At 40.1% G+C, this 12529-nt stretch overlaps 1 protein-coding gene across 5 annotated transcripts in view; it reads right to left on the bottom strand.

Annotated features, from left to right (window-relative positions):
- Positions 1-340: 340 nt before the first annotated feature.
- The window catches only part of LOC119774632 (zinc finger MYM-type protein 4-like), a 29632-nt gene continuing 17443 nt past the window's right edge, over positions 341-12529 (bottom strand). For all 5 annotated transcript variants that reach the window (XM_038272280.1, XM_038272285.1, XM_038272254.1 and 2 more), the window contains 14 exons: positions 11796-11992; positions 11554-11678; positions 7923-8148; positions 7511-7726; positions 6835-6985; positions 6631-6746; positions 6141-6512; positions 5911-6061; positions 5459-5613; positions 4338-4518; positions 4132-4245; positions 3726-3769; positions 2756-2894; positions 341-1182 (listed from right to left, as the gene is read on the bottom strand). In XM_038272280.1, coding sequence (XP_038128208.1) covers positions 758-1182; positions 2756-2894; positions 3726-3769; positions 4132-4245; positions 4338-4518; positions 5459-5613; positions 5911-6061; positions 6141-6512; positions 6631-6746; positions 6835-6985; positions 7511-7726; positions 7923-8148; positions 11554-11678; positions 11796-11992 — 2612 coding nt within the window. In that variant the 3' untranslated portion in view covers positions 341-757. The remainder of the gene's footprint in view (positions 1183-2755; positions 2895-3725; positions 3770-4131; positions 4246-4337; positions 4519-5458; positions 5614-5910; positions 6062-6140; positions 6513-6630; positions 6747-6834; positions 6986-7510; positions 7727-7922; positions 8149-11553; positions 11679-11795; positions 11993-12529) is intronic.

The raw sequence follows: 12529 nt of genomic DNA, 5'->3' as shown, positions 1-12529 counted from the left end.
TCTGGTTTGGATCTCTGTTGCAAATCGTTCCAGTGATGCATTCAAATTTAATGGCTTAAAAAAAATGAGAGAATTGTTAAATTGGCTCACATCTATATTGTAAGCTTTTTATTGCAATTTTACATGCTATATAATACATCATTAATATACTATCAAGTGTAACGACACAAGGAATGAAAAGATAACCCATCATTTATGCTATATTTGTGTTATATTAAAGAATGTCTACTTTCAGTCAGTCCACAATGCTGAGGAAAATCCCATCAAAATGTTTCTATTAGGTTATTTTTCTAACTGGCTTCAAAATTCCCATTATGTATGACCAGTTTATCAAATTACCTTTTTTTTTTTTTAGTAAATTTGTTGGTCATATTTTCAATGAGGCGTCATGAGGAAAAAATTCTGCAAACTGCAGAATTTTGCAAAAAATGAACAAATACATTCCTCATTTTCCAAAACTGTAGGATCCCTGTATTTATAAATAAAATATATTTAAGATGAAGGAAAAAAAAAAACAGGCCTACACTGTGATTTGGGATCAGTACAGACTGAGTAGTGTGAAAACTGGAATATTTAAAGATGCAGTTTTCAGCGCAGGAGGAAGGCTTCTGAAAGCAGCAGATCAGGAAGCTGCAGAGAGAAACAAACTCAACCCCTGACAGAAGTCAGTATGTATTCCCACTACTGAAGACAGCACATGAAAACGGCATCAATAAGCTTTAAAACAGGTTTATTGGTGTAAGTTACAGTCTTTTGGTTACTCAGTAGGCTCACCTGGCGCTTCGTAGTTAGGTTCTGTGTGGTATAGTTCAAAACAAGGCACAGGGCAAAGGCTGGGCTCTTCACTACATGTCTTACAGTAAAACTGTGTCTGTCTCTCCATTCTGCCACAGTCTATTTCAGACTTCTCGCCATCAGAATTGTGACGCTCCTCCTCTGGCTCATCACCGCCGTCACCCTCCATCTTCTGCTTCTTCCGACCCGCCTCCTCTTCATCCAGCTTTCTCTTCCTTCGCTGGGAACACACCATGCAGATGGAATCCGCCTCCCTTCTACCCAGGAAGTGGCGCCCCGTCAGGCGAGCTGGCGTGAGCTTATTCGGGTCGGTTTCCCCCTGGAGCTTCGGAGACCTTGTTGGCGATCTGGATGGTTGGTTGGACTGCAAGGAGCCATCTAGCAGAGCTGGTGTAATTGTTAAAATAACTATTAAAATATTTCAAATGAATCCCAGAAGGATATTGAATGATATCAAAAAGCATCCTACATATAAAAAAAACTAGTTTGCAATATTAGTACCAAAGATCATGAATGAAATAATATCTAAAGAGCAGAGTAGTCTGATTACTGAGATTATTTTCCTTCCTAAATATTTAGATTATTTTTATCCTTTAAATCATTTCCTTATTTACTGAACTAAGTCATGTTTTGCTGTAAGGCTGAAACAATTAATCAAAATAATAGAAGATTGAAAATAATAAACTAATTTAGTAATAGATGAATTGTTAATAGGATTATACAGACTCACATCCCATTAGCTGAAAAAGCTACTCAAAGTATTAACTATGCTGAAATTGTACAAAACAAACTGTTTGCATTTTTGAATAAGCTCTACCCAGAACTCGAGTGATAAAGATTTAACTTTATTTCTATATAAAATCTTTAAAGCGCCTTTTTGCTTTCTGATTATTAATAATGAACAAATTATCTACAGATTAATCAGTTAGCAAAATAATCAGTTTCAGCCCTATTGTGGACCCAAGGTATTTTAAACTGGGATTGTGGCTTGTCTAATAGATGCCACTATCTGATTGGTTAACCTGAAGCTGGAATCAATACCAGGCATTCCTCCTCTTCTGGAATATAAATAAATGTTTAGTTCTGTGTAATTGGTGCCGCATTTGCATTGAAAACGCATTAAGGGTTAAGGAAGAGATTTGCCTATTAAAACAATCTACGTTGAGGCAGGTCTCCATAGACAAGCCTCAACAAGTGTTGCAGGTATTAATACTTAATGCTGACACTGGTACAGATTTCTTTGATAATACAGTGGGCAGTACACCACTTAACCAGTGCAAAGGTAGTAAAAGGGCAAAAAAAATAAAATAAAATTAGTGGGCTTGGGGCGTCCAGTAAACAACACGGTGTCTTTTTCTGACCCAGAATGGCAGGCTGTGGGATTTTGGAAATACTTGCAGCCTTCAGAACAGACCCACTCTGCTCTCACCTCTATGCAGAGAGGAAATTAAATGTTTTTCTTGAGCAGCACAGAGATTAAACTTTAGCTCATCCCACAAATGCATTAATGTCCAGAACAGACATTCTAAAAACCAAATTTAGTGCCAAGGAGCATTTTTGCATTCATTGGATTGAGGCAACTTAGACCCTCCACATAGTGGAGTCAATATCTCCTCATTCAGATGACCACCTGCTGGATATAGCTAGAATAACTGCCTGGAAGTGCCTGCAAAGTATCATTTTAGGTAAAAATAAAACTTTCTACTTTTAAAACTTTAAACCCTTAAGCCTTCCCAAAGCTGTAAAATTAGAATAAACTTAGTTTCTTAAGGAAAGCGTTTTCCCACTGTTTCATGACATGATTAAATAAATGTGCTAAAAGAACATTCAGCCACCGGTACATCCCATTACATTCCTAAAGGTAACACAGGTAAACACTAAAGTCTCTCCTGAGCTTCTCTGCTACATGTTTAGCTGTCAGAGAGGATAAAACTGGTTGAATGTGTTTCAATGTAGCTACCTTCTGATTCTGCGGGAGGTGACGGCAGCTCGCACATGATTTCCTGGTCCACAGTGAAAGGTCGGCACAGAACAGACTTGTTCTTCATCTGTCGGCGGCGTGGCGCCGGCGCACGCATGGCGTCAGTCTGTGTGCTGGCCTGAAGGCATCACACAGAAAAAAATATGAACAATCATTAAAAACACAATTTTTTCCTCATCAGGCAAATACAGATTATAATCTCTGCATTTAAAAAAAATATCTTAATACATCAAAGATATTCACTTAACATTAAACAAGTCAATCTCATATTGCATTAGCATAGACTCGCACCAAAAGTTTGAGAAATTCAATATTGAACCCAACTTAAGTTGGAAAAATAAAAAAATTATTGCCTTTCTGCACTTAGATTTTTGCAACATTGGATCAAAGAGAAAAGCAGATCTTTTCCAGCATAGCCAGCCAGACTGACCACATGGAGAGTAAAGAATCACCACTTTTAGTGTATTATAACAGTTAAGAATGCAGCCTAAACAGAGCGATGTTTGAATGATTTATTTTACTATGTGCACAATGAGTTGAAGACAATAGCATTTCAACAACCACTGTAAGAGCTTTTCTTTAGGAAATGTTTTTCCCTTTACATTCATTGTGACCCTTTGAATTTAGGTTCTACCAGTTCTTTTCACACAGGGGAATATTTGTTCAATGTAAAGCATAATCGTTAAGCTCTTTGAAACTTTTAACAGTAAAAAATGACAAATTTAGTCAAGCAGTTCTGATACAGTTGCCATTTTCTGACTAAACAAGATCAACACAAATCTGAGAAAGATTCATCCTAAATTGAATAAATGCACTGAAATTAATGTTTGTATTGTTGTACATTTTATTGGGATATTATTCTGCAAAAGGAAAAAGTGAGTGTGTTTAATCCCTGCATGTTTTCTGTTTGAGCTGCCTGTTTATAGGAGAAAAAGGATGGAAGTCATACGTGATCGAGGTTCTTTCCATCTACGCTGGAGGTTGGAAGCTCTCCTAAAAAACAGAGATAAGACCGTAATGTTAGAAACATAAAGAGCAACTCAATAGCAGCTACTTTACACCAGCTGAACTAGTTTATTAATAAGTTTTAGGGATTTAAAAGTGGACAAAAAACAAAGAACATCATCGGTAATTTTGGAGAATTAATAAAACTAGGTATATGACCAAAAAATATCAAATCTATGAAATCCCAGTGTTAATACACCTGTTATGCATATTAATGGGAGGAAATTGATGTAAAAAATAAATTTAACACCACAGTAGTGGGTTAATAAAAGCCTTAAACTGCCTTTCTCCAGGTTTTTTTTTTGTCTGAACAAAAAAATGACCACTGCTAACAGCATCGGTAAACTGACCGGTCAGAGCTGCATCTGCCGACCCACTGGGCTGAGAGGCTGAACCGTTGGCTAAGGAGACGACATCTGCGATGACGGGATTCATCTTCGTGGAGTGATGAGGTTGCACTGGAGCTGCACAACATTATTTCAACGAAAAAATAAAAATAACACCACTGTCTTTGAGTTCTAATGAACTTGAGGTATAATTTACTGAGAGAATTTACCGGATGGCACAGGTGGGGCAGTTGCTGTGCCGTTGGTGCTGGTAGTGTGTTGACCTGTTTCGAAGTGAAGGGAGCAGTACTGCAGCAGGCAGGACATGTTGCAGAAGTTACAGACCGAGCCCAAGCAATGCAGCTTCTCGTTCATGTACCCCTGCTTCCTGCAGCCATCGCACCGACCCATCTGACCAGAGAGAGATAAAACAAGATTATAGAAGAAAAAGAACCCAAAGGACATCCTGCCCCAGTGCCAAGTCCCTGGTAAATATGGGAATCCCTAACTTCCCTCAGCTAGTCTTCAATTTTTGGGGCAATATAATTTATGTGCAACAGCTGCAGATGCACAGAATTACAACAGTCACCAAAACCTCACCTTGGTGACTGTTACAAGGGGGAAAACCTTCAATGTTTGACATTACCATATAAAAAAAAAAAATCAACTAAATCTAATATCTTATAAATTTAAACAGCAAAAAAAAAAAAAAGCAAAAAAAAGAAAAAAAGAAAAAAGCTTTAATGACAGTGCTAGATATGCATATTGATATGGGATGGGTAAAGTTTTGGGCTTCCGAGTCATTCACTCTGAGCTAAACTGTTTTAATCTGTGAGAGAGCAGTTCAGAACCGAGCAGTTCTGCCGTTCTGTGGCAAACGGCAGTCGTTTTCCATGATATCGACTGCTGAGGAAACCTCTGTAGGTTCCATGTGTTGCCTCATGCTAACAGTAGGGATGCAGATATGGCCTAAAACTATAAGCAAAACAGCAAAATAGATTAAAAATATCAGTGGCCTCCTGAAGATAGTTTTAAACAACGACTGAATTTATACAAGTGATAAGGACCAAACCTAAGCCTTGTGTTACTCTGTAAAACGCTTCAAGGTCTGTGGACAGCGGCCCTTATTCTGAATAATTTTAGCTGGGCTTAACAGACCTGCTATACCCAGTCACACAGCATTTACCAAAACATCTAAAAATAGAAATGATACTCTACTTTAAACAAAAATATTTAGAAGGAGGGGAAGTTTTTTCCTGAAAACAAGTTGCTGCTGTTTTTCCTTTAACATTTTATGATCTGATCCTTAGATCTTTTTTTGGTGCTCTGTGTACACATGTCCTTTACTTACTCCATAGTAAAGCACGGTGTACTGGGACATGCAGTGAGGTTTGCAGAACTCCTCGATCTTCCCTCCATAGTGACTGATCATCATCTTCTGTCCGAGGCTACAGCAGTAGGAGCAGGGACGCAGGGAGCGATCCTGTTTGAAGGTCTGTTTGCAATCTGTGGGTTAAAATAGGGGAAGAAGTCATCCAAAGGAACAACAACACTCTTCAATGAATTGTCCGAGTTTACTTTTCATCAGAATTCTACACTTTTTCTAGATTAAAAACCTTCAGTTTTCTGTCCCCACTTGTTCCAATCAGTTAAATCCTGTCGATTTAATAACTGCTACCAGATAACAAAACAAAATGAAATTGGCTAAATTCTGATCATATGCATTTTAAAAAACAAGTGAAATTTTTTCAGGGTTTTGAATGCAGCACTTTGCATGGGCAAAAATGTTTTTTTTTAACTTACTTTCGCTGCAAAAGAACACATCCTGTGGACCGAGGTTGGTGACCTCATAGAGGATCTTTTCCTCTTTGCAGCAGCTGCACATGGTGAGGACATTTTTCTGGATGTTATACTGATCACAGCACCCTTTACTGCAGAACAAAGAAATACGACCCTGGAGAGGAAAAGCGAAGGCAATTGAGAGGGAGAATATTGTTTGAAAAGAAATGTATGTATGACAAAATGTTTCTCACCTGGTGGGTGAGAAGTAGTGGCTTGCTGCTGAACTTTTTGCTGCACTGATAGCAGGTGAGTTTGACGGCATCACTGAGCCCATCCTCCACTGGTTTAAGAGGCTGCTCCAGGGGGGATCTAGCTTGGGCCTGTCCAGGGACAGTAGGAGTGGACACGGCCGATTGAGGAGGCACTAGTGGGGGCACTGATGTGTGGCTGGTATGGTGTCCAGGGTACGGGACTGAGGAGGAGTAATCCTGAGGAATGGGGGGGACTGATGTGGCTCCGGTGGCTGCAGTAGAGGTTCCTGGCTTCGGAAGATCTTTACTGGGAGGATCCCTGAGAGAGGCGGTTCCATTGGTCAGATCAGGCTGAGATGAAAGGGAAGATTTCTGCAGAAAAAAAAATAAAAAAAAAATACAAGAGTGAGCATAAAAAAAAAAAAAAAAAATGGGACATTAAAATTTTTTCATCCGGACTTTTTAAAGTCAAAACTATGTTGATAATTACCCTAAATGTGGTCACACAGGCTAAGGAACAGAAGTTCCGAATGGTGCCGTCCACCATGGCGAGATGGTACTGAGGAACCGCAGGAACTTTACACTGACCGCAAGGGAAAGGAGTACCTGCAACAGATTAAACTATCAGTAACTTTTAATCCTAAAGCTTCTGTCTTTACGTCCGACTAACGCGGCAATGCTTGCCGTGTCGTACCTGTGAGGTTATGCTGGGCCGGGTGACTCTGTTCCACACATGCATTAGAGCAGTACAGCTGAACTTTACCCTTTTGGTCCCGCTCCATGATGGTAGAGGAAACCACAGCTGTCTTGCGACAGTTGGCACACTCTGTAGACTTTCTGCATGTCTACATAAAAAAAAAAAAATATATTATCTTTCATAAAAATATATTATATATATGGTTGTTACAATAAAACTTGATTTGCAAGAAACATTCCATAAAAGTAAAGAAAAAAACAAAAAAATAATGGACTTTGCATCCAAGTTTGAAGACATTTCGCTTCCCATCCAGGAACCTTTTTCAATTCAAAATGTCAGAATTAGTGTGGAGTTCCAAGCTTTATAGAGTAGCCCAAAACAAGGCCTTGTTTTGGCTTAGAAAACATGCAAATTGAACTGGAAGAATGGGTCTGCCGCTTAGGAATGGGGAGTTGTTGAGATCTTAGCTTAAATCTTAATGCTAATCCAGACATTTTGAATTAAAAAAGCATCCAGGATGGGAAGCGAAATATCTTCAATCTTGGAAACAAACTCCGGTGGATTTTTTTTTTTTACTTTGTTGCAATAACTGTGACCTGGATGATTAAGAATCTTTAACAGGGTATTGTAAGAGACAGAAATTATATTGGATTCTAGTTCTTCTGAAACAAACCTGTTTAAAGGTGCCAATGCAGGTGGAGCTGCAGAAGTTGAGCTGAGATTTTTCAATCGTCAGCGTTTGACAGGAACCAGACTTGCTGCTGCAGTAAAGTCCGCAGCCTTCGCAGCAGTTCATGGCCACCTGACGCAGTTTGCGCCAGGTCAGAAAACAGGAGTCGCTGCAGAGTCGGTGCAATTTTCCTTGATGGGTGACCTCATGCTCAATTTGCTGTAAAAGGAAAAACAAAACAAAACAAAACAAAAAAAGCTATAAAACGTGCAAGGAGACCAAAAGAGGCAATAGTGACCTGGGAAAAAAAATCATATTCATCCAATGTTTACATTTCCTTAAAGTACAAAACACATCCACCAAACCTTACAATAAGCAAAGATTTTATGTTTATACTCTTCCTTCAGTATCGTACCTTGTTGGTGATTTTGCAGATACTACAGGAGGGTTTTTCAGGCAGACGTTCTACTGGTTTTTCAGGTGGCTTCTCAGGCTTCCTCTCATTGCGTTTATCAGTTAATACTTTATCCCCGTGTTTCTTCTTGTGTCTGAATACAGACAGGCAAAACTGGCCACAAAAAGGCATGATTGTGCCGTCTTCTGCTGGGACTGTGACCATGTCTCTGGGCTGAACTATCTCCCTGCAAACCATAAAGGGAGGAAGAAATGGTTATTACTAGTCATCTGATGAAAAGTAGAGCTCTTTTTATTCCATGTCTGCTTCTGATTGGTTGAGCAGCTCATTTTGATGTCTCCTCCACAGGAAGCACATGCTTCAACTGAACAGACTCCAAACACAAACCAGACCGTAGAACCCAGTGAGCCTAGTCGAACGAATCATAGAAGAAGTTCGCTTTTTTCAACAAAACTTTATATATGATTATTTTTCTGTGGAAATCACCAAAGATATTTGTTGTTTCTTTATATTTTGCTCAGCATCACTTATATTTTTGATGCATTTCCTTTCCTGTTCATCCAGGGACCTAATTTAAAAGCCAGTCTGCTTAGTAAGTTTTTAACCAATTCAACAGCTGCTGTTTAGAGATTTCTTCAAAACTCAGAGATGAGAGGGGGTCAGAACCACAAACTTAAAGAAGTCTAGTTTTCTCTAAACATTGAAAGCCAAAAAAGCACAAAGTTGGACCAACCATGGGAGATTTGCTTTGTTATTGTTCTTCTGATGAAAGCTAACCAATTAAAATTGTGTCTAAAACTTTGGCCAACTATTTTTTCCCCTCAAATCATTAAAACCAAGATAGAGATCAAAATGAAAATTGGGTCTAAAAACCCTCTCCTAAGGCTCCTGGGAAAACAGACTCTTGGGTTTTAAAAATCTGTTAAAGTCTGGTACTAAATACACTATATTGCCAAAAGTATTTGCTCACCTGCCTTGACTCACATATGAGCTTAAGTGACATCCCGTTCCTAATCCATAGGGTTCAATATGACGTCGGTCCACCCTTTGCAGCTAGAACAGCTTCAACTCTTCTGGGAAGGCTGTCCACAAGGTTTAGGAGTGTGTTTATGGGAATTTTTGACCATTCTTCCAGAAGCGCATTTGTGAGGTCGCACACTGATGTTGGACGAGAAGGCCTGGCTCTCAGTCTCCGCTCTAATTCATCCCAAAGGTGTTCTATCGGGTTGAGGTCAGGACTCTGTGCAGGCCAGTCAAGTTCATCCACACCAGACTCTGTCATCCATGTCTTTATGGACCTTGCTTTGTGCACTGGTGCACAGTCATGTTGGAAGAGGAAGGGGCCAGCTCCAAACTGTTCCCACAAAGTTGGGAGCATGGAATTGTCCAAAATGTCTTGGTATGCTGAAGCATTCAGAGTTCCTTTCACTGGAACTAAGGGGCCAAGCCCAGCTCCTGAAAAACAACCCCACACCATAATCCCCCCTCCACCAAACTTTACACTTGGCACAATGCAGTCAGACAAGTACCATTCTCCTGGCTACCGCCAAACCCAGACCCGTCCATCAGATTGCCAGATGGAGAAGTGCGATTCGTCACTCCAGAGAACGCGTCTCCACTGCTCTAGAGTCCAGTGGCGGCGTGCTTTACACCACCGCATCCGACGCTTTGCATTGCACTTGGTGATGTATGGCTTGGATGCAGCTGCTCGACCATGGAAACCCATTCCATGAAGCTCTCTGCGCACTGTTCTTGAGCTAATCTGAAGGCCACATGAAGTTTGGAGGTCTGTAGTGATTGACTCTGCAGAAAGTTGGCGACCTCTTCGCACTATGCGCGTCAGCATCCGCTGACCCCGCTCCGTCAGTTTACGTGGCCTACCTCTTCGTGGCTGAGTTGCTGTCGTTCCCAAACACTTCCATTTTCTTATAATACAGCTGACAGTTGACTGTGGAATATTTAGGAGCGAGGATATTTCACGACTGGATTTGTTGCACAGGTGGCATCCTATCACAGTTCCACGCTGGAATTCACTGAGCTCCTGAGAGCGACCCATTCTTTCACAAATGTTTGTAAAAACAGTCTGCATGCCTAGGTGCTTGAATTTATACACCTGTGGCCATGGAAGTGATTGGAACACCTGATTCCAATAATTTGGATGGGTGAGCAAATACTTTTGGCAATATAGTGTATGTTTTTGCAAATCTGTTGAATATTTTATCAAATCATTAATACTTAGATAGCAAAAGGTTCCTTGAAGAAGGTTTTTTACATAACTAAACTGGGTGAAACAAAATCTTTTTCACTTGTGGAGTGCCGGATAGAGAATATTGACATAAGATATATATATTTTTTTATCTTAAAATGCAAAATATCTTTTTTTGGTATATCTGCTCTAAGTGGGTTTCTCTGTCAGCCTAAGCCATGTTTTAGAGTTTTATGCTCCAGTTCAAGATTAATCGATTACTACATTAGTTGACAAATATTTCAATAATCTATTAATCCAATACATTTTTTCAGCTCTTAATCGATTAATAATATTTTTAACATTTATCCTTAATCCAAACTTCACCCTATAGTCAGTGTCATGGTTCTGTTTTGGCCTGGCTATCACCTTGTGTTATTTTCCAGCACCACCTCCTCTACACAGCTCAGCCTTTAGTTACACCTGTCAAGCACCAATTAGTCTATACTCACTCCACCTGCCAGCCTCTCTACAAGAACCTCCCTCAGTTAGCTCTTCCCCGCCTTTTCGTATTCAGTCACTACTAACCCAACACCTTGTCAGTCAGGTTCTGTGCTTCCGTTACTGCGCTGCTGGATCTTTGCCCCGTGAACTCTTTCGTCTGCTCCTGGGAATTTACAACAGCTCAGCGACTTCAGCTATACTCTCTGTGATCCTGTGGATATATTAGACTCTGCTTCTCCAAGAACTCACTCTGTTGTCTGACAACCTCTCATTAAAAAAGCAAAAATGCAGACAATCCCTCTGCATTGATAATGAAAGCAAATTAATGAGTCTTTTCTTTGAATCCTCTGTTCTCATCAGGCGTCTTCCTTTTTTTCCTCTGGGATCCATGGTCGGACACACACCCGTCGCTTTGTTTGCCTGGCACTGAGCCACGCCGAAACGTGTTGCAGGCTATGGCCACTGATCTCTAGAGCTATGACGCAAATGGTCGTTGAAAGAAATGTTTACATTTATCGTTTACGTATTTAATTATACAAATGTTTACATTGTTGGAAAACATAATGAAGGTTTGTTTGACCTCCTCCACACCATAACAAGGGCGTGCTTCAGTGGCGCAGTGGTTAGCGCACACGACCCATGTATGGAGACCCTAGTCCTTGACGCGGCTGACTCGGGTTTGAATCTGGCCTGTGGTCCTTTGCTGCATGTTTCTCCCTCTCTCATACCCACTTTCCTTTTAGCCTACTGTCCAAAAAAAAAACAGCCCCTAGAGCTGTAAAATGTAAAAAAAAAACAACAAACCCCTCAATGTAATTTCTGAGGTCAGACACAAAACAATACTGAAATAGTCAAATAGCAAATAGATTAGGGATAAACAGTAAATATATTTAGAGTCACAACATTAGGAAGAAAAGCCTTAGCGCCACTAACAAGACGTACCTGTTGCATTGGACACACGTTCGAACCTTAGCAATTGGTGGAAGATGGCCTGTCAGACAGACCGTGGAGCAAAAGAGCTGCGTTGAGCCTTTTCTTTGGAAAGCCGTTTGTCCTTTCAGCAAAACCTAGAAAATATTAAAAACAAACAGTCATCTCCTTCGAAGGTACAAAAAGATCGGTAGAAAGATCTGCGGTGTAAAAAATCCACTTCCACAAAAATATAACCCATGTTTTCACACTACCTTGGCACAGCCGCTGCAGCGAACGCTGCCAGGAACGGCAGGTGGTGGAGGGCGTGGCGGGAACGCCGTCAAAGTGGGTATCGAAGATTGTACTGGAAGCTGTGGCCTAACTGGGAGGGAAGCCATGGCCTGGAGAACCGCCCCTCTACCAGGGATTAAAATATGCGTCGGGGTTGGGGCTGAAATGACTGCAGGCATTGGTAGTAATAAAAAAGGAGAAAAAAATAAACTTAATTATTTTACAAGCTATTCGCATGGATTCTGAAAATGATTATGAAATGTAAATTCGGGGTAAAGATAAAACCAACAAACAAGGAAAGAAAGGAAGGAAAAGGGTGTGAATTAGAAGGTGAGTGTACATACTTCTCACTCTGGATACAGTAGAAAAACTTTCTAACAGAGCTGATCAAGCAGCACTGAAGAAACATGTTAAAGTACTGTGCAGTGAAAAGAACTTTCAGACTTTTATTTTTACATTTTTGTCCTAATTGGAGCTTCTGATTCAATACATTTTTCATAGGACAATAGGAAAATTCAAAATGGAGTTTTGAATGCTAATTTTATTAAAAGGAAAGCAACCTGCTAAAGTTACTGTACCCTGATCCTAATAATTTGCTGCCTAAACAACCAGTAGCAACAGTTTGTGATACCAGGCAATGAGTTTTTAATGTCACGGTGGAGAAAACTTCTCCCTTTTTAATCCCAAATTGGCTAAATTGAAGAAAAAAATTGTA

This window comes from Cyprinodon tularosa, unplaced genomic scaffold (genome assembly GCF_016077235.1).
Source record: "Cyprinodon tularosa strain WSP-4 unplaced genomic scaffold, ASM1607723v1 ctg120, whole genome shotgun sequence".
Lineage (NCBI taxonomy): Eukaryota > Metazoa > Chordata > Actinopteri > Cyprinodontiformes > Cyprinodontidae > Cyprinodon > Cyprinodon tularosa.
Note: the sequence above shows the minus strand (reverse complement) of the source record. Positions and strands in the feature narration are given on the sequence as shown.